This window comes from Taurulus bubalis (assembly GCF_910589615.1).
Source record: "Taurulus bubalis genome assembly, chromosome: 14".
Classification (NCBI taxonomy): Eukaryota; Metazoa; Chordata; class Actinopteri; order Perciformes; family Cottidae; genus Taurulus; species Taurulus bubalis.
Genome location: NC_136602.1, coordinates 25168252 through 25186778, shown reverse-complemented (window position 1 = coordinate 25186778; position 18527 = coordinate 25168252). Strand labels below are relative to the sequence as shown.

Sequence of the window (18527 nt, the reverse complement as noted above, 5' to 3'; positions counted from 1 at the left end):
CGGGTGAGTTATTTAGTTTCTTCAGGGACTTATTTAGAAATGTCAATTTGTTGTGTGTATGTGTATGTCTATTATATTTCTGTCACATGAAAGTAGAAGGAGCTATTCTTTTTAAACGGTGGTAGAGGGAGTGGAGCACAGTCAGATAAAGGTGAATAACTTGAGATGGAGGGTTTTGTTGAGGGTGTGGGTCTAGGGGTCTAGGAGTGTGGGTCTATGGTCTATGGGTGTGTGTCTATGGGTCTAGGAGTGTGGGTCTATGGTCTATGGGTGTGGGTCTATGGTCTATGGGTGTGGGTCTATGGGTCTAGGGGTGTGGGTCTGTGGGTCTAGGGGTATGGGTCTGTGGGTCTAGGGGTGTGGATCTGTGGGTCAAGGGGTCTAGGAGTGTGGGTCTAGGGATCTAGGAGTGTGGGTCTAGGGCTGTGGGTCTATGGGTGTGGGTCTATGGGTGTAGGTCTAGGGGTGTGGGTCTATGGGTCTAGGGCTGTGGGTCTAGGGGTGTGGGTCTATGGGTCTAGGGCTGTGGGTCTAGGGGTGTGGGTCTAGGGGTGTGGGTCTATGGGTCTAGGGCTGTGGGTCTATGGGTCTATGCGTCTAGGGCTGTGGGTCTATGGGTCTATGCGTCTAGGGGTGTGGGTCTATGGGTCTAGGGCTGTGGGTCTAGGGGTGTGGGTCTAGGGGTGTGGGTCTAGGGGTGTGGGTCTATGGGTCTAGGGCTGTGGGTCTAGGGCTATGGGTCTATGGGTGTGGGTCTAGTGGTGTGGGTCTAGGGGTGTGGGTCTATGGGTCTAGGGCTGTGGGTCTAGGGGTCTAGGAGTGTGGGTCTAGGGTTGTGGGTTTATGGGTGTGGGTCTAGGGCTATGGGTCTAGGGGTCTAGGAGTGTGGGTCTATGGGTCTATGGGTCTTGGGGTGTGGGTCTATGGGTCTATGGGTCTAGGGGTGTGGGTCTATGGGTCTATGCGTCTAGGGGTGTGGGTCTATGGGTCTATGCGTCTAGGGGTGTGGGTCTATGGGTCTATGCGTCTAGGGGTGTGGGTGGGCGGTTCTGTTTTGAGCGTTTCAGTAACACCAGCGGTTGAGAGGGTGCCAACATGATGACCAGGTAGACTGACTGTACTCTTACACTCACACACACACACACACACACACACTCATGAAGCCAAGTTCTTCTCTTTGGTCCATGAAAGGATTCCCATGCCAGTTGGGTTGCTGATTGATTCGTGGCTATCGGTGAGACCAAAGACTGGATACAGGAAGTGGGTCGTCATGAAGTCACCCATTGGTTTGTGGACTGATGTTTTGAGGCCTTGAGTTCCGGCCTTGGATTACGGCTGTGACCATCTTGTGAACGGTTACCCCATTAGGACTGGGCGAGTGACATAGAGACGCCGTATATGGCTCTGGTAGTGACCTGTCAATCATAAGGTAGTTCCGCCCTAAAGCACACCCTGCTTTATGGTCGGTTTGACTGTAAACAGGGCCATCATTTTGAAGAAGACTTATGATTGAGACCATACTTTTTTTTTTATCATGTTTGTTGAGGTAATAATTCAAGAGAGAAGTAGAGTCATTTTCTCATAGACTTCTATACAATCTGACTTATTTTTGCAACCAGAGGAGTCGCCCCCTGATGGTCAGGAGAGAGAATGCAAGTTTGTTGCAGATTGTTTCAGAGGAAACCCTGTTTAGCTTATACAATGAAGATATTCTATCAGGCCGGGTCTTGTTGCAGAGTATCTGCTCTTTGTGGTCTTCTCATCTTCTGCTTTTGCACATGATTCTGTGTATTGATAACACAATAACACAGGGTAGAGAGGGGATATATATTATTGTACCTTGTACATGGGCCATGGATTTATCTACATTAGAATGTTGCTGATTTGACATGATTTTACATTTTTTGTCACTCTACAAAGCTGGTTTAGAATTAATCAGGATCTCTAGTCAGAGCAACAAGTCCATACACCAAAACGTTCTGGTTTCAGCTGGATCATGACTGAGACGTTTTCTGTGAGCCAGGTTGTTAGCCTGAAATAGTTAAGCGACTACGTTTTAAGAACAGGGCCCTTTTCTTAATTTGTATTTTATACATTCCAATATGCTTGCAATTAATACCGTCATTTTATGTTTTAACTATATTAACTCTATTTGAGTTTTTGGTGACCTTTCGTTGAGGCCTTCTTCAGGCCAAATTCCAGCTTTGACACTGGAAGTGTCAGAAACAGGAAGAATGCCATCCATGTATTTTATCCTTCAGCAACAGTTCATTTTGATATTCTCCCTTCAACATTTGGACTGTTCAGTTGCTCCTGCTGCTGTCAGACGTCTGAATGAAGAGGCTCCTCTTCACGCGTGGTGCGTCATGAAGCCGTGGACATGAACACAGCGGCCATGTTGGGAGCTTTGTTGCTCGCCTAGTGTACACACAGGGGACCAATGGTTTTAACATCAACTACATCAACTGTACTGTGTATTTATACAGTGTGTGAGAGGCCTTTTTCTTTCCACAAAAACAGGAAAGCTGTTGAGCATGGACTCAACTACACACACACACACACACACACACACACACACACACACACACACACACACACACACAGTTGGAAAGCACCTACATCACATGTAGCTCCATTGATTAGTTTTAAAGATTTACTCATCAGACTTTTTGGTATTTCCTCTGACGTGTGGAATGAACACATACAGCTGACTGTAGTGTAAAATTGAATATGATAGAATCTCTGACAACTTGCTGTTATTTCCCCAATACAAAATAAATTGGTGCAGAGCTAATTTCAACATGCCCGTGCCTTGGTATCTTTTTCATGAAAGGATTGGGCAAGAGGAATGTGAAATACACATTTTCGACCCAGTTCAAAGCACAATCAAGGTTTCATCTCCTTTAACGTTTGGTCCACGGTGAATGAAGAATCAAAAAAGATACAAAAGAATCTTTATGATTTGAAGGACATGTTTAGCAACAGCAAAACTGTTTCTTTGTCATCTTTTTGGAGTCTCTTTGTAGTTGTTTTGTGTTTCTTTATCATCTTGTTGTGTCTCTTTGTAGTTGTTTTGTGTTTCTTTGTCATCTTTTTGTGTCTCTTTGTAGTTGTTTTGTGTCTCTTTGTAGTTTTGTGTTTCTTTGTAGTTGTTTTGTGTCTCTTTGTAGTTGTTTTGTGTTTCTTTGTCATCTTTGTGTGTCTCTTTGTAGTTGTTTTGTGTCTCTTTGTAGTTTTGTGTTTCTTTGTAGTTGTTTTGTGTCTCTTTGTAGTTGTTTTGTGTTTCTTTGTCATCTTTTTGGAGTCTCTTTGAAGTTGTTTTGTGTTTCTTTATCATCTTTTTGTGTCTCTTTGTAGTTGTTTTGCGCCTTTTCATAGTTGTTGTGAGTCTCTTTATGGTCTCATTGTCTCTCATTGTGTTTTGAATCTCTTTGTAGTTCTTTTGTGTGTCTTTTTTGCATTTTGGGGGCTTTATCATATCCAGAAGCTCACCAAATTTGGGATGCATATCAGGACAGGTGCTTTTTTGTACTCTCGTTGTATCTCTGCAGCGGTTTTAAATCTCTTTGCAGTTGTTTTGTGTCTCTTTCTCGTATGTTTCTTTGTGGTCCTTTTTAGTCTCTTCCTGTTTGGCACATGTCTCTTTAAGCGGCATGTGGTAGCTGAAGGCCAGGCCTGACCTTTGTCCATCCAGTAATGTCAGTAGACTATTCATTCAACTTTTTCAATTCAATTTCTTTCTGCTCAGCACTTTGAAGTTCTTCTTTGCCTCCAATGACGTCACTGGATGCAAAAAAAAAAACTACAACATTTGCAAAGAACTGCAGGCGTTGTTCACACTACATCCCTTCTCTGTCATACTCATGTAATGTTCTGTTACGTTATTCATTCTGGTCACATGACATCTATTGCTTCTGTCCATCAAGGGAAAGAGGGATCCTCCTCTGTTGCTCTCCTGAAGGGTTCTTCCTGTTTTCCCTGTGAAAGGTTTTTTTCCTGATCCGATGTGAGGTGTGTTACAGACTGTAAAGCCCTCAGAGGCAAATTTGTAATTTGTGATTTTGGGCTATATAAAATAAACTGAATTGAACTGATTGAATCCCAAACTCAGACAGATAGAGATATGATTGAAAACTGTCCCTTTAAGCACAAGGATGAAACAGCGGAGACAGATACGAGACAACCTCTCATCACCTCGATTATTAGAAGTGTTAGCCCGCGGCACCACAATGGCACGATGGAGCTGTTACTACATCTTCAGGGACAGCTCTTACCACGGAGGAATATGTAACCGTCACCCTTTCATTCAGCACTGAGAGTCGAAGGCCGCTGGCATCTCTGACGACTGGCACACTGCGACTCCTTTCTTTTTGCAGTACTCGAGTACTCTATAATAAGGGAGGCAGCGGTGGATATAAGCCCTGCTCGTATCCACCGCTGCCCTGGTCTCAACCAATCATCTGCTAATTACCTGGTCCTCATCCGAAACTAGTTGAAGGCCCTGAGAACAGTTTACCACCACCTAGCATTTAGACAGGCTGGTGGAGAGGAATGTGACTGACTATGCTCTTTGATTACAGACTGGGAGGACAGAGGAGGAACTGAGGCTTCAGCACCAAACACTGACCTGCTCTCTACTCTCTCACTGACTGAAGAACTTTCTTTTTCTTCTCTCACACGGAGAGCTCTAGTTTCTAAAAATACTCTTCACATAAACCTGGAGAGCGTAGTTTTTAATTTCCTATAAGATATTTGCATATGGATGGGTAGAGTCTGAATGCATTTAGGTTTGAGATTCAGCTTTATACACTTCACCTGGGCGACTGTGGCTGAGTGGAAGAGCAGGTTCTGTCCTTCAATCAAAAGATCGGTGGTTCAATCCCCAGCTCCACTAGCTCATGCCGATGTGTCCTTGGGCAAGACACTTAACCCTAGATTGCTCCCAGAGCTGTGCATACGGTGCGTGAATGTTGTATGAATGTTAGTTAGTCCTGATGGACAGGTGGTACCTTCATGGTAGCTCCTCCCATCAGTGTGAATGTTAGTTAGTCCTGATGGACAGGTGGTCCCTTCATGGTAGCTCCTCCCATCAGTGTATGAATGGGTGAATGATGACATGTAGTGTTAAAGCACTTTGAGTGGTTGGAAGACTAGAAAAGAGATGTACAAGTACAGACCATTCACCTGCATAATCAGTGATATAGGTAACTGCATCCATCCATCTAAATATTTGTGACCCCTTCTTTAACAAAGGAGATGCAACTGTCAAATGATGAATTTCTTTGTTCATTTGTGGAGCGTTGTTCCAGCTCAGTTTTCTTACCGGTGTGTGTGTGTGTGCGTGTGTGTATATTAATTGCATTAAAGGGTCATTTAGCTTCCTATTAATAGTTAACCTAATGTAAATACACACACACGTAGGCCGACAGTGATAACGTGTCTAATGCTCAGTGTGGCGTCGACGTCTGTCACAGTTTGAGGCTGGGATCAGACCCGATGTCTGTATGCAAATAAATACATGCAGAGGCCAAAGCACATCAGTCATACAATTCAAATGCTTGTATCAACTCAAAAGGCTATAACTCATGCAGTGATTTGTTAATGCATGCACGGTCATGATTTAATTAAACCAAAACCATCTTAATTATTTGTTCCTGAAACGTTGCATTTAACATTTCATTCACAAATCTCTTGTGTCATTTAAGGTGAGCCACAGAAAACTGGAAGTAACACGACTAAGACATTACAGTTGAAGTATTGAAAATTAATAAAACTTGTAAAACACTAATAAAATTGCCTTGTTTTTCACTGTTAATTCTACTCTCAAACCGCTGCTTGGAACAGCATCATAAATCATGTTGACTTCCTATTTCACACTGGAAATAGGAAGTCAACATGATTTATTCCCCACATAAACTTCACGGGGCGACTGTGGCTCAGTGGCAGAGCAAGTTCGTCTCTCAACCCTTCAATCAGAGGATCGGCTCTGCTGGTCCACGTCGGTGTGTCCTTGGGCAAAACACCAAGTTACTGCCGTAGCTGTGCCTACGGTATGTGGATGTTTTGTGAATGGATAGTTAGTCCTGGTGGGCAGGTGGCACCCTGTACGGTAGCCTCTGTCCACAGTGTATGCATGGGTGCGGGTGAATGATGACAGGTAGTCTTAAAGCGCTTTCAGTGGTCGGAAGACTAGAAAAGTGATATCCAAGTACAGACCATTTCCCATTTATTTTAACCTAAAGAACAATCTTTCCCTAAACCTAACAACATAGTTTTGTTGCTGAACCTAATTAAGTATTTCACAATATTTTCCTAAACCTAAAAAAGTTGTTTTGTCACCTCAACCTAACTGATTTTGTTCCTGTGAAGAAGGAAGTTTATTTTGAAAAGACCGTAAATGTAACAAGCATGAACTGACTTGTGTTGCTGGCTTTCATGGGAAAAAGTAGAGTAACCTTTCGTAGAGATCATATGAACCGTTGTATAAGGACATGCCTGCATCAATTTATTCATTGATATGGAGACTTTTCTTTTTAGTCTAGTCTAGTCCCAGATTATTCCACTTTGTGAATGCAACCTGTAATGTTCACTTATATGAAGTCTCTTTGAACAGATTGCATGTTGGATCCCTGTGATGTTACATACCATTAACTGTAACCCTGTAGTCCTGTAGTAGTGCTTGAGTGGTCCTATCTGTGGTCTGGTTTCCTGAACTGGAATCTCAGCAGCTCTCACTTGGATTTGAACCCAACTTCCCATTCCAGAGGCTGTACTTTCCCCTCTAGTAGTATCTACCAACAGCTCCGAACTCATGTTCAAGTTTGTTCATTGCAGAGCAGAATAAAAGGTTAGGAGATTGAATCAAACACTTCCTGATTTGCACAATGTGCTTGAATATAACTCAGGAGATTTTGTAGGAAATAACCTTGAAGAGTGAATGTGCTGTGAGGAACAGAAACAGAGGCCGAGATCTGAGCCCTGGAATGAAGTGTTACAACATCCACAGCCTGCCAATAAAGACAATAAAAAGAATAAAAAAGAACAAATCGAACCATGACCGTTGTTGCTGATTCTGACCAAAAATAAATACTCAATGCCTGAATATTAGACATGCAAAAGAAACACAACAGCACAGCGTACTGCAGAGAGCTAGAGGTTGTGGTTACTGAACAGTGTTATCACGTCTGTGCATGGACAGCGTGTGTGTGATGATTAGCTGGGCAGCAGGGTGGAGCTGCTCAACGCCCAGCTGCTTCTGTATGTGGAAACAACATATTTATGTTTTTCAAAACGTTTTTGTGCTTTTGAGCTGTCCACTACTTTCTAAAATATCTTCAAATATCACAGTGAGAGAGGATTTGACTGCCTCACTTCTTTGTAAACTCCAGGTCTCCACTCCCTGTTGAACATCGTCCCGTTCCTTCTGGTTTTCCGTTTCTATAGCACAAATAAACACAGTGAGGGAACAAACATCTTCACACTGTAATTGGTGATTAACATCACTAACGTTATCTTTGCTGGCTATGCAGTTAGCTAGTGAACGTTACTGCAGCTACTTGAGCTCAAGCTAACTAATGTTACTGCAGCTACTTGAGTTCAAGCTAGCGAACGTTACTGCAGCTACTTGAGCTCAAGCAAGCTAACGTTACTGCAGCTATTTGAGTTCAGCTAGCTAACGTTACTGCAGCTACTTGAGCTCAAGCTAACTAACGTTACTGCAGCTACTTGAGCTCAAGCAAGCTAACGTTACTGCAGCTACTTGAGCTCAAGCTAGCTAACGTTACTGCAGCTACTTGAGCTCAAGCTAACTAACGTTACTGCAGCTACTTGAGTTCAAGCTAGCGAACGTTACTGCAGCTACTTGAGCTCAAGCTAGCTAATGTTACTGCAGCTACTTGAGCTCAAGCTAACTAAAGTTACAGAGCTTGCTTCACAATTTTAGCAACCTGACGTAATGAAGCGGACCAAATGAAACATAATCTGAGATGTTAACAGTTTATTAATCATGAAGAAAAAACAATACTGGACACTTTCAGTTTCCACTGATAAGCGTAACTTGATCTTGGCTCCTTGCTTTATCTCCCCAACTGTGCTGTTTAAAGTCAGGTTCAGGAACAGCCACTCACATCTTGTCACTGAAACAATATTTGTGGGCTATCAGCAGTTTGATTAATGAAAATGTGCTATCATCAGAGCAGATGATGATGGATATAGTAGTACACATCACTGAACTTATTTTCACAACTTCACAGAAAATGCTGTATTGTGCTGGTAAATTTCAGTTCTCTGCCGCTTTTGTTAACCAACGGCATGCACTGTTAAATGAATGTACCTGTATGTTACAGTTATTATGAAATACTGTAAGATACTGTTGTAAATCCACAGTAAATTTACATCAATTCATTACAGTGTAGAATGTTGGGGGTGTTGAGGCGAAGATTGACTTTGCAATATGGTTGAATGTGTGATTGCTAGGATTTGTATTTAATACACTAACTGCAAGGAGCAAGAAACACTTGGGGAGAGAGACAAAGAAAAGGGATGAGTCGGTGACGTCAGTCCCAGACAATGAACCGGAACATACACATGTGAGTCAAGCTGCAGTAACTGTGGTGGCCTGGAGTTTTAGTTGTGGGTTTTCAGGGCTGGGTTTGTTTAGTTAGAGTTGTCTGGCAGATTAAACCAGAACAACCTTTGGCCTTAACAAATGTGTAGATCAAAAGGCTGGTGAGGTGGACACTGAACAATGCTCCTTTATGTTTATTGTGTCTAAACGTTTCTGTTCAAGAATGCTGCTATCTCTCACAACATTGTGCTGCATATCAGGAAATGTTATAGTTCAATTTAGAAATGGACTCCAAGATCCCTGTTTTATAGTTCTCACCACCTCACAAAACACACTTTATGTCCATGATGTTTTCAGTTTGTTTTTCAGTTTGCAATGCAGAAACTAGACTAAAGTGGTAAAGAGATTATAATGGCAGCAGGTAGGAGACAGCCTCCCTCTGATGTGGTCTAATTCCTGCTGACAGGCAGGAAGACAATATGTTTTATGTTTTAGCAACCGGAGGAAATAACAGTGCTTGTGTGTTGGATTCTTTGTCTGTGTTCCAGTTATTGTCTGAGTCATATAAAAACTCTATCATGAAGCAATTCAGAGAGAGACATAAGATAAAAAGAATTCAAGAGAATGAGTGTATAACTTATGTTGACCTTTATTTTAAATCTGTACTGAAGTAGTAATAGAATAAGTGAAACAAACGTACAGGTCTGCAGCGCTGCTACGGCCTCTAGAAGCTCCAAGTCATTACAGCCCGCAGAACTTGACAGAGTAGTAGTCCAGTAGTGGAGGTACAAATGTAGCGTTTGTCCTCAGTAAAAGTCGTGAAGTGTTCAACCTGAATGGTTCAGTCACTGGCAAGAAGAAATGGGTTGAGCAGATTTGTTAGGACACTTTTCTATAGGTGATTATTTCTGCCTAATGTTGGCAAAAGGGTCAGGAGGTCACCTTCACATCAAATTGCATCCTTTTGGAATCCAGACATTTAGGGGAAAAATTCAAGATTAGTTGTCATGGAGTGTGATTGAAGAACATTTTAGAGTGTATATTTATGTGAATCCCAGCACATCACATGTTGTTTGCATATCTTGCTTTGGACCAAATTCCATCCATGATCAACAACATTTAAATTATTATCAATTAAATTATGAAATGCATGTTACTCTAGTGAATTACGCACAGGGGCAATGCTGCCATCCATCCATATGTATGCATCTATACATCATACAGTATTAACCATGTTGAAGAGATGGCTGATATCCTGTTGTTATACATTCATACCTCTATGTTTGAGTTTTTCCTGTATGTGTGCATGTTTTACACAGTTGTTTGTCTGGTGATATATTTTAAGTAGAACTTGAACTTGAAGCTGGCCAATTAGGCCAAACAATAATCTATAAATCTCTCACCTCGATGCGCAAACTGTGATCTCAACAGGCGGAGATTAGTCTAGACCTTAACCCTGTGAGCCAGTAATTATCTCTGCATGTATTTAACAGGAGGAAATAAACCTGCACGTTTTCTTTATTTCCATGTCTTAATATTGGCAGACCGTCTCAATTCCTTCAAGCCGGCAACACCTTGTAAAATCCCTCTTGTTGCACCATATGTGCAGGAAAAAAGAGCCGTGGAGCTTTCTTGGAGAACTCTCACTAACAGTTAGCCCTGTCTGTGGGCTCTCGCTGAGACACAGTGATGGTAGTGCCACAGTGTAAATACAAAAACATTGGTCAGATCAACAGAACTTCTAGTGCAGATCTTCCGCACCCAACTACAGTGATTGTATTTTGCGCTGCCAAAACACAGGTGAACTATACGTATTACTGAGCATGCATCCTGATTGGTTTCATGTCTCTTTCAGGACCCAACGTCCTGGTTGTGTAAGAGCTTTCTGTACATGCTAGAAGCTCCTCAAGCATCTCTTCATGACTGCTGTTGTTTGACTCATGCATCTCTTCATGACTGCTGTTGTTTGACTCATGCATCTCTTCATGACTGCTGTTGTTTGACTCATGCATCTCTTCATGACTGCTGTTGTTTGACTCATGCATCTCTTCATGACTGCTGTTGTTTGACTCATGCATCTCTACATGACTGCTGTTGTTTGACTCATGCATCTCTACATGACTGCTGTTGTTTGACTCATGCATCTCTACATGACTGCTGTTGTTTGACTCTGGTGTTTCTGTCTTCGCAGCTTGTCTCTTTCGCTACAACGTCCTGTCACTGGTTCACTTCCTCTACCTGCTGCTGCTGCCGTGCTTCCTGAGTCCCAACAAGCACACCATCAAAGGTGAGATCATCCATTGTATGTGACATCTCTGAATGGAATTTTACACTGAGTTGCTTTTCCTCAGACTCCACGTTTGCCAAATGACATGTGACTTCAGTTGGTCTGTGCGCAGCTCTGTGGTCTCTGGTGTTCATTATTGGACAGGATCTGTTTGTGAATGTTTGGATAAAAGTTGGTATGAGTTTAAGATTGGAGCAAAATGGAGAGTTGCTGCCTGACACACTTTACACAGAGCAGTAAGTGTTTTTCTTTAAAGAGGTCTTTCTCCCTTACATTCAGCTACTATATAAAATCACAAAATACAGACTTAACAGGTCATAAAGAGAAACATTGTTTGGTTCACACCTCTCACCAGTGTTTACATTAGTTCAGATTCATCTCACTGTGAATAATCCAAATGTTTATTGATTTATAAAATGACCTTTGCAGAGCCTTCCGAGTCTAATCAAAACAACGGCTCCTTAGTATTTATACAAGCTTGATTGCTGATATCCATAAATCATGTTTTGTTGAAAGGAGTACAATACAATATAGCTCTGTATATATAATATAACTACAGGCCAGAAGTACTTATCTCCTGCCTGCATGACGTCTGCAGGACCTCCAGCATGTCTACACACAGTGGACAGCGTGTCCCACACGGCCGTTAACAATGGCTGCTTTGTTCTTTCCTCCAGTGCAGTGGGAATAAAAGTTTCCGCCCAGTACTTCAAACACAGAGACAAAGATATGACATGTCCGTACTGACATGAGTCAGTTTACACCAAACGAGGCCAGCACCTTGGTAACAGTGTGTGTGTGTGTGTGTGTAATATTGTGTGTGTGTGTGTGTGTGTGTGTGTGTGTGTGTGTGTGTGTGTGTGTGTGAGTGAGTAACAGTGTGTGTGTGTGTGTGTGTGTGTGTGTGTGTGTGTGTGTGTGAGTAACAGTGTGTGTAAGTAACTGTGTGTGTGTGTGTGTGTGTGTGTGTGAGTAACAGTATGTGTTTGAGTAAGAGTGTGTGTTTGAGTAACAGTGTGTGTGTGTAACATTGTGTGTGTGAGTAACAGTGTGTGTGTGTGTGTAACATTGTGTGTGTGTGTAACAGTGTGTGTGTGTGAGTAACAGTGTGTCTGTGAGTAACAGTGTGTGTGTGTAACAGTGTGTGTGTGAGTAACATTGTGTGTGTGTGTGAGTAACATTGTGTGTGTGTAACAGTGTGTTTGTGTGTGTGAGTAACATTGTGTGTGTGTGTGTAACAGTGTGTGTGTGTAAAAGTGAGTAACAGTGTGTGTGTGTAAGTGATATTGTTTGTGTAACAGTGTGTGTGTGTGAGTAACATTGTGTGAGTGTGTGTGTGTGTGTGCGTAACAGTGTGTGTAACAGTGTGTGTGTGAGTGTGTAACAGTGTGTGTGTGTGTGAGCAACATAACTGCTGGAAAAGTGGAGCCGTTTTTTGCTCAATCTTTTTTTACTGTGCATGGAAATTAATATTTGCCTCTTTTTATTTTCACAAATTGGAGCGAGTGCTGGAATGTTTTCTGTTGGCCACAGACTTCATAGTGGAAACGTTCCCTGGCTGACAGTGGATCTGTGTGGATCTGTGTGGATCTGTATGGATCTGTGTGGATCTGTGTGGATCTGTGTGGATCTGTGTGGATCTGTATGGATCTGTGTGGATCTGTGTGGATCTGTGTGGATCTGTATGGATCTGTGTGGATCTGTGTGGATCTGTATGGATCTGTGTGGATCTGTATGGATCTGTGTGGATCTGTGTGGATCTGTGTGGATCTGTGTGGACGTGAACGCAAATGACAACGCACGGTCCAGCCAAACCCCGATGGTACCCAACACAGAGCCAATCACAGCGTTTCCATGACCACAATGGTAAACAGAGGGCAGCCTGGAGGAATGTCAGGGTTCAGCTTTCTCTTCTTGCTTCATGCTGTTGCGTCACTAGTTATAATCCTCAGCTTCCTGACACACAGAGACACGTAAAGGAGACCTCACACCAGAGGTGGGACTACTGCTGTGGTCCAGCCTGGCTGTGCAGTGGAGACCTCGACATGCAACACTGCTGTTTACAGAACACCCCTCTGCTTCGATGAACATGTATTATTATCTACCTCCATCTGCTGCTGCCAGATACCAAGTTGAGACTCTGGCACAGCTTCCATGTCCCGTGGTAGAGGATAGCGTTTCACTAGTTTGGTCAATGCTTCTGTAATGATGACATCACGTTTCATACCCTTTGTTGATAATACTTATTTCACTTAAGTAACATTTCCAAATCAGGGCTTTAACTTGTAATTGAGTTTTACAGTGTGGATCAAGATGAATACTTCCTCCTCCCCTGGGGTCATGTGACCCACTGAGAACACACACTTCAGTCGTTTCCCTGATATTTGCCACAATGTTGAAATGAACTGACTGAAAGAGAGAGAGAGAGAGAGAGAGAGAGAGAGAGAGAGAGAGAGAGAGAGAGAGAGAGAGAGAGAGAGAGAGAGAGAGAGAGAGAGAGAGAGGGAGTTCCCCAAAAGGAAAACCCACAGGCCTGCCAAGACCCTGACACACACACAATCATACAGACAGGCACACATGCTCATATGCACACACACATGCACACACATGCTCATATACACACACACACACACACATGGGGAAAATGAAGTGACTAATAGGAAGCAGCACTGTTCTCTCTTGGGAGGATTAAGAGACAGTTTAAGTCAGCGCTAGAGATTACTCAACAACTGGCATGCGTTCAAGTATTCCATTATACTGCTATACATCATGCATACCGCTAGTATTCTTAGTTATACTGCCAGGAGGGGACTGAGATTGTTTATGTTTGAGAATGTTGACGTCAGATTGTTTTGAACATCTGTATTCATACGTCCTCAGAGGAGTAATGTCTATAGACTCAGTGGTGCTGGGACGTTGACAGTCATTATGAAAGCACAGGTTGTATGTTTAAAACCATCAGGAGAATTATGCTTTCATATTCTAAAAGGGTGAGTATTGTTGTAAAGCAATGGTACTAAGTGTTTTTGCTTCAGTACAACAGTATATGTGACTCCTTGAATATTATAAATGAGTGTTTATTAGTGCATTTTACATGTATGTGTTGGATGGCACTTGATTGTCCGTCCTTCTGTTTGTCCATTGAGGTGATCATAATATCTCATTAATGCCCAAGAGAATTTCTTTGAATTTGGCACAAACGTCCACTTGGATTCAAGGATGAACGGATGAGATTGTGGTGGTCAAAGGTCAAGGCCACTCTTACCTAACGTACCTTTTATTATGCATTGACTTGTTGATGTATTCTTATAACACAGGACTGAATAGTGAACATATACTCATCGACCAGATGAAAGCTAAACACTGGAGATTAGACCCAATAATGTGTTTTTTTAACATGTAAGTTTACGCATCAGAACCACTTGAGGAAGAACATGACTAATGTATGTGTGTGTGTATTGTGCACATTAACTAAACACACTTTGGGACACGAGCAGCGGTCTCGTGGCTGAAAGTCCTGCGTTTGGTCTCAGGCAAACTTTATTCAAATATATTAACATTTGTGTCACTTGGAACTGATTTAAACACATTAACAGTAATACAAACTTAGTTTAAATAAAAATAAAAAATAAAAAAAGATTCCTCCGTCTATCATTCATAGAGATGATCTGTTGCATTTCAAAAATAATGCAGGTTTGCACTGTGTGCGTAGTTAGCCTACTGCTAGCTAAATAGCAACGACCTGATAGCTACTTAGCCTCTGGGTGAAAACACTTTGTATATCCCTTTTCTTTTTGGGTGGTATTTTCCTATCTACAAAGCACAAAAGGGTCAACAACATCAACGCTGAGACCAAAATACTAATATGAGGCTTTGTTATTTCCCGGCGTGTTTCAGTAGCTTACCGTGTCAGACTACTGCAGCTCTCATTCTGCATTTCGATTCACGCAGTGTTTCTGACCCACTTTCTGACTCGCAGTCTCGAGGGCGCATTGGAAAACATGGAAGTTGATTTTTTACTCTTCTGGGCGACGAACATAGTATTATACTAGAAGAGTAAAAAATCCATTGCCAAGTTTCTATACTATTACAAATAATAATACGAGTGCGTTTGCAAATATATTGTGCAAACTTTGGTCGTGACTAGTTCCTGGACCATTTGCAAACCTACGCCGTTGGTTTGACCTCTCATCTCTCCTCACGCCCACTGTCATCAACTCTGCCCACTGTATCGACAGTAAAGTCATGTGGATGTGTTTTATTTGTGTGTCCATAAAGAAAAACAAGTAGTATTAACCCATTGCGTGCCACCACCCCATAATGCTTGTCAACAGGTCCTGGTCACGTCACTGAGCTCTGGATGTCGTCACAGACTGAAGGTGTCGTCGCCAAACTAAACCTCTTCACTGTCCTCTCGTAGTGCCGTTCACTGGACCTGCACACGTTCACACAGATAAAGACCGTGTTGAGATGAGATGGTGTGTTGCCAGGTTGTGGTATAAATACCAGATGAAAGCTGCTTGTGTTGCATGTGTTAACACGTCTAAATCATTGGAGGCCACAGAGCGGCGGTAAGCAGGATAAAGGTGCCTCTGCTCTGTGTCTGCTGTCTGCAAACATGTCACCATTAACAACAGAATAGGAAGAATTATTTTTGCTTTGGGAGCTTTAAATAATAATCAATAAACAATTAGATTCATGGGAACATTTACTGTGGAGGGTAATAAATGTCCCCATGAATGTAATTGTTTATTAAATGAGAGAGTCTTTAGTTTTTAGTTCAGACAGGATACTGGCATAGAGGTGACCTTTACCACAGAGCTTTACTCGCTCCAAAAGGACATTGTTTCCCAATTCTCTCCCGTCCTCCATCAGTGCTGCAACCGCAGGAAAGAGGGAGCGGGACGCTGGAACATCTGTGTGGCGCCAGCTGTGTCTCTGTAGTGCTGTCATGTTTAACTACAGCAACATGGACGTTTCCATACATTCTAACGCCTAAAGGCCATTATTTAAATAGGTCGGCGAACCCAGCAGTGATGCAGCTTACGTGTGTGATAGGAGCTTAATACTGTGAGCAGGTCTGACCTGGCGGGTTCCTCTGGGACTTCACACTCCTGCCGTCTCTTTTCTGAACGCAGAGCTCCTCTGTGAGTATCCATGAGGATACCCAGCTGGAATGAGAACAGCATTTTCTAGGCGCTCTGGCTATTTTCTTACTGACGTCAAATAGAATGGCTGTTACGGTTTCTGAAAGTTTAAAACAAATGTAATGTGAAAGGATCCTTTCATTTCCTTTCCTTTTGAGTACATCAGTACTTAGTTCTTGAAGTTGCACGAGTGACAATGCAGGGAGTTCACATCCTAAGCCGACTGAGCGATATGGTTGTGCGTTGGTTAGCTCCTCACAACAAGAAGGTCCTCTCCACCCAGCTGGCTGGTTTACATGTTCTTCCTGTGTTTGTGTTGGTTTCCTCCTGGTGCGCTCAGTCACATTCAACCCAAACATGTTTCCAGCAAGAAGTTAGAAGGTTCCAAATGCTAGTTTGACCTCCTCAAGTGTGAGTCTCAGGAATGATTGTGAGATTATTGTTCCATTCAGGACATGTCTTGAGAAGCCGTAAGTCTGGAGCAGCGTTTGGTTTGATGCGTATCTTTAGACCATCAGCTCCATCAGGCTCGGCCTGCTTCTCTACATTCTGGGTCCACAGGGACAAGAAATGTCACCGATGCTACGTCCATGTTTTCCTATAGTCTGCGGTCACTTGTTTCCTCTCCTCTCCTTTTGAGGGAGGACATGAGTTCTGATCGGGCCAGTTGATGACGTCTTAACTACTGCTCCACAACTCCATTCTTATCTCATGTGTTAAGGTCAAGGAATCACTGTGGTCATGGTTAAAAGAAACCAGTGTTGATGACCACTGTAAATAGGAACTTACATTTAGTTTAGCCATCCATTCAGCCTTCATGTAGACTTTGTCACTCTATAAAAACATGTCTGTCTCTCTGTCTGTCTCTCTGTTGATGGAGCCGTGCCCGTCTTTATCTAAACACATGACATCTTCTCATCTGACTTTGATTAACATGGTTCATAAAAGCATTATTAACATGCCAGGATGCTCTCAGTTATTCTGTATTTATTTACTTAGTTTCCCTCATCTCTGTCTTCCTTGTCTCCTTGTCTTCCAGGTCACACAGGACGGTTCATCAGAGTGGTTTTCTGTACCAGCCTACTGTTCGTACTGGCTCATATCTGCTTCCAGACAGTACTGTACACATATCGTCCTCTCGACATTGCCATAGGAGATAACTGTTCACAATGGGACACCATAAGCAGACTCATTGGACTGTCCAGGTATGTACGAGTGAAACACCGGTGATACAATTCAATGTCATTGTCAAGACAATAGTCCGATGCTACATGTAACCTCCACATATGCATGTGTGTCTCGGTAGGCTTCCCTTGGCCGATCCATGGAGTGTGTTACGCCTCCTGTGTCCGGACATGGGTGTGTGTGTGGTGGCCTTGGTCACAATCGTCCTCTGCAGCCGACTGGTGAGGAACAGAGAAATGGTTTCTGCTGCCAACATTACATCGGTGAGTCGTGTGTCTGCATGTGAGAGGGTGGTGTCGTATGGACCTAGGGGTCTCTGTGCTGATGGGATACAAGGGTCATGTTATTGTGATGATGTGAGCTTATGTTTTCTTTCTTTTCAAAACTTTGAAGTTCACCAACAGGAGCACACAGCAGGATCCACCTCTGATCACCTGAGTGTTGGTTGTGTCCACCAGCTCTCTGAGGTGTGCCTCCATGTTGGGAACACTGGCCTCTAGTAGACTACGAGCCCCAACAGGCACAGTTAGCCTGAAGGTAGCAGCGTAATGGGATATCTCCCAGACCTTTAGGACAGCAGAGACGGGGGCATGGAGAGCTAGCAGCTGTGCTCATACATCTACAATAGAGGGGTTTGGTAGTCTTTAATAATTGCCTCTAATTGTTTACATTTTTCTTGTATTCGGTCTTGTTCGGTGTGTGTTACATGTTTCTTGGCATAGGTCTTCGTCTTTATCCAACTCCATCTGCAATGAATAACGTTGTTTGTGTAAGTTGGTCCCAGAGACCTGGTTTCTGAGCTGGTAAGAGGACGTGAGATGGTTGTACCACATAGTGAAACATCTTGTTGATGTGCTGTGTGTCTACGGTAACTCCTTCTTCACTGTGTGGATGTGTATGGAATTGGAGAGACTTTGAATGCTGATTGCATCTTGATATCCAGAGAATGTGTTTCCCTCCCTCTGTGCTAGTAGCGGTGCCTGCGTTCATATTGCCCACAGTTACAATACTTTCTGAGTTTGGAAAGTTAGGGTATGATTCTTAAAGAAGGTGCATTCAGCTGGAGGATTTTCAAATCACACATAGAATGTTGCTCAGGTCTTTTTTTCAATGAAGCCATACATAATTTTCACCTTCTTGAAGTTCAATGGGATTTGTATTCGGCTTTAGACCAGATACGTATCACCTTGAGACCCTTGCTTGTGTTACTCCTGAGAGCGCTCTGGAAGTCTTTCCTGTCCGATGGTAGATGGTCTCCATTTGTATCATATTGTTCTAGTCTTCTGACCGCTCAAAGCACTTTAACACTACATGTGATCACTCACCCATTCACACCTGGTCA

At 42.8% G+C, this 18527-nt stretch overlaps 1 protein-coding gene across 1 annotated transcript in view; it reads left to right on the top strand.

The window, feature by feature from the left end:
• piezo1 (piezo type mechanosensitive ion channel component 1 (Er blood group)) overlaps positions 1-18527 on the top strand; it is a 75271-nt gene that overhangs the window by 4829 nt on the left and 51915 nt on the right. Inside the window, exons 2-4 of the mRNA XM_079229825.1 lie at positions 10758-10853; positions 17040-17205; positions 17307-17448. Coding sequence (XP_079085951.1) covers positions 10758-10853; positions 17040-17205; positions 17307-17448 — 404 coding nt within the window. The remainder of the gene's footprint in view (positions 1-10757; positions 10854-17039; positions 17206-17306; positions 17449-18527) is intronic.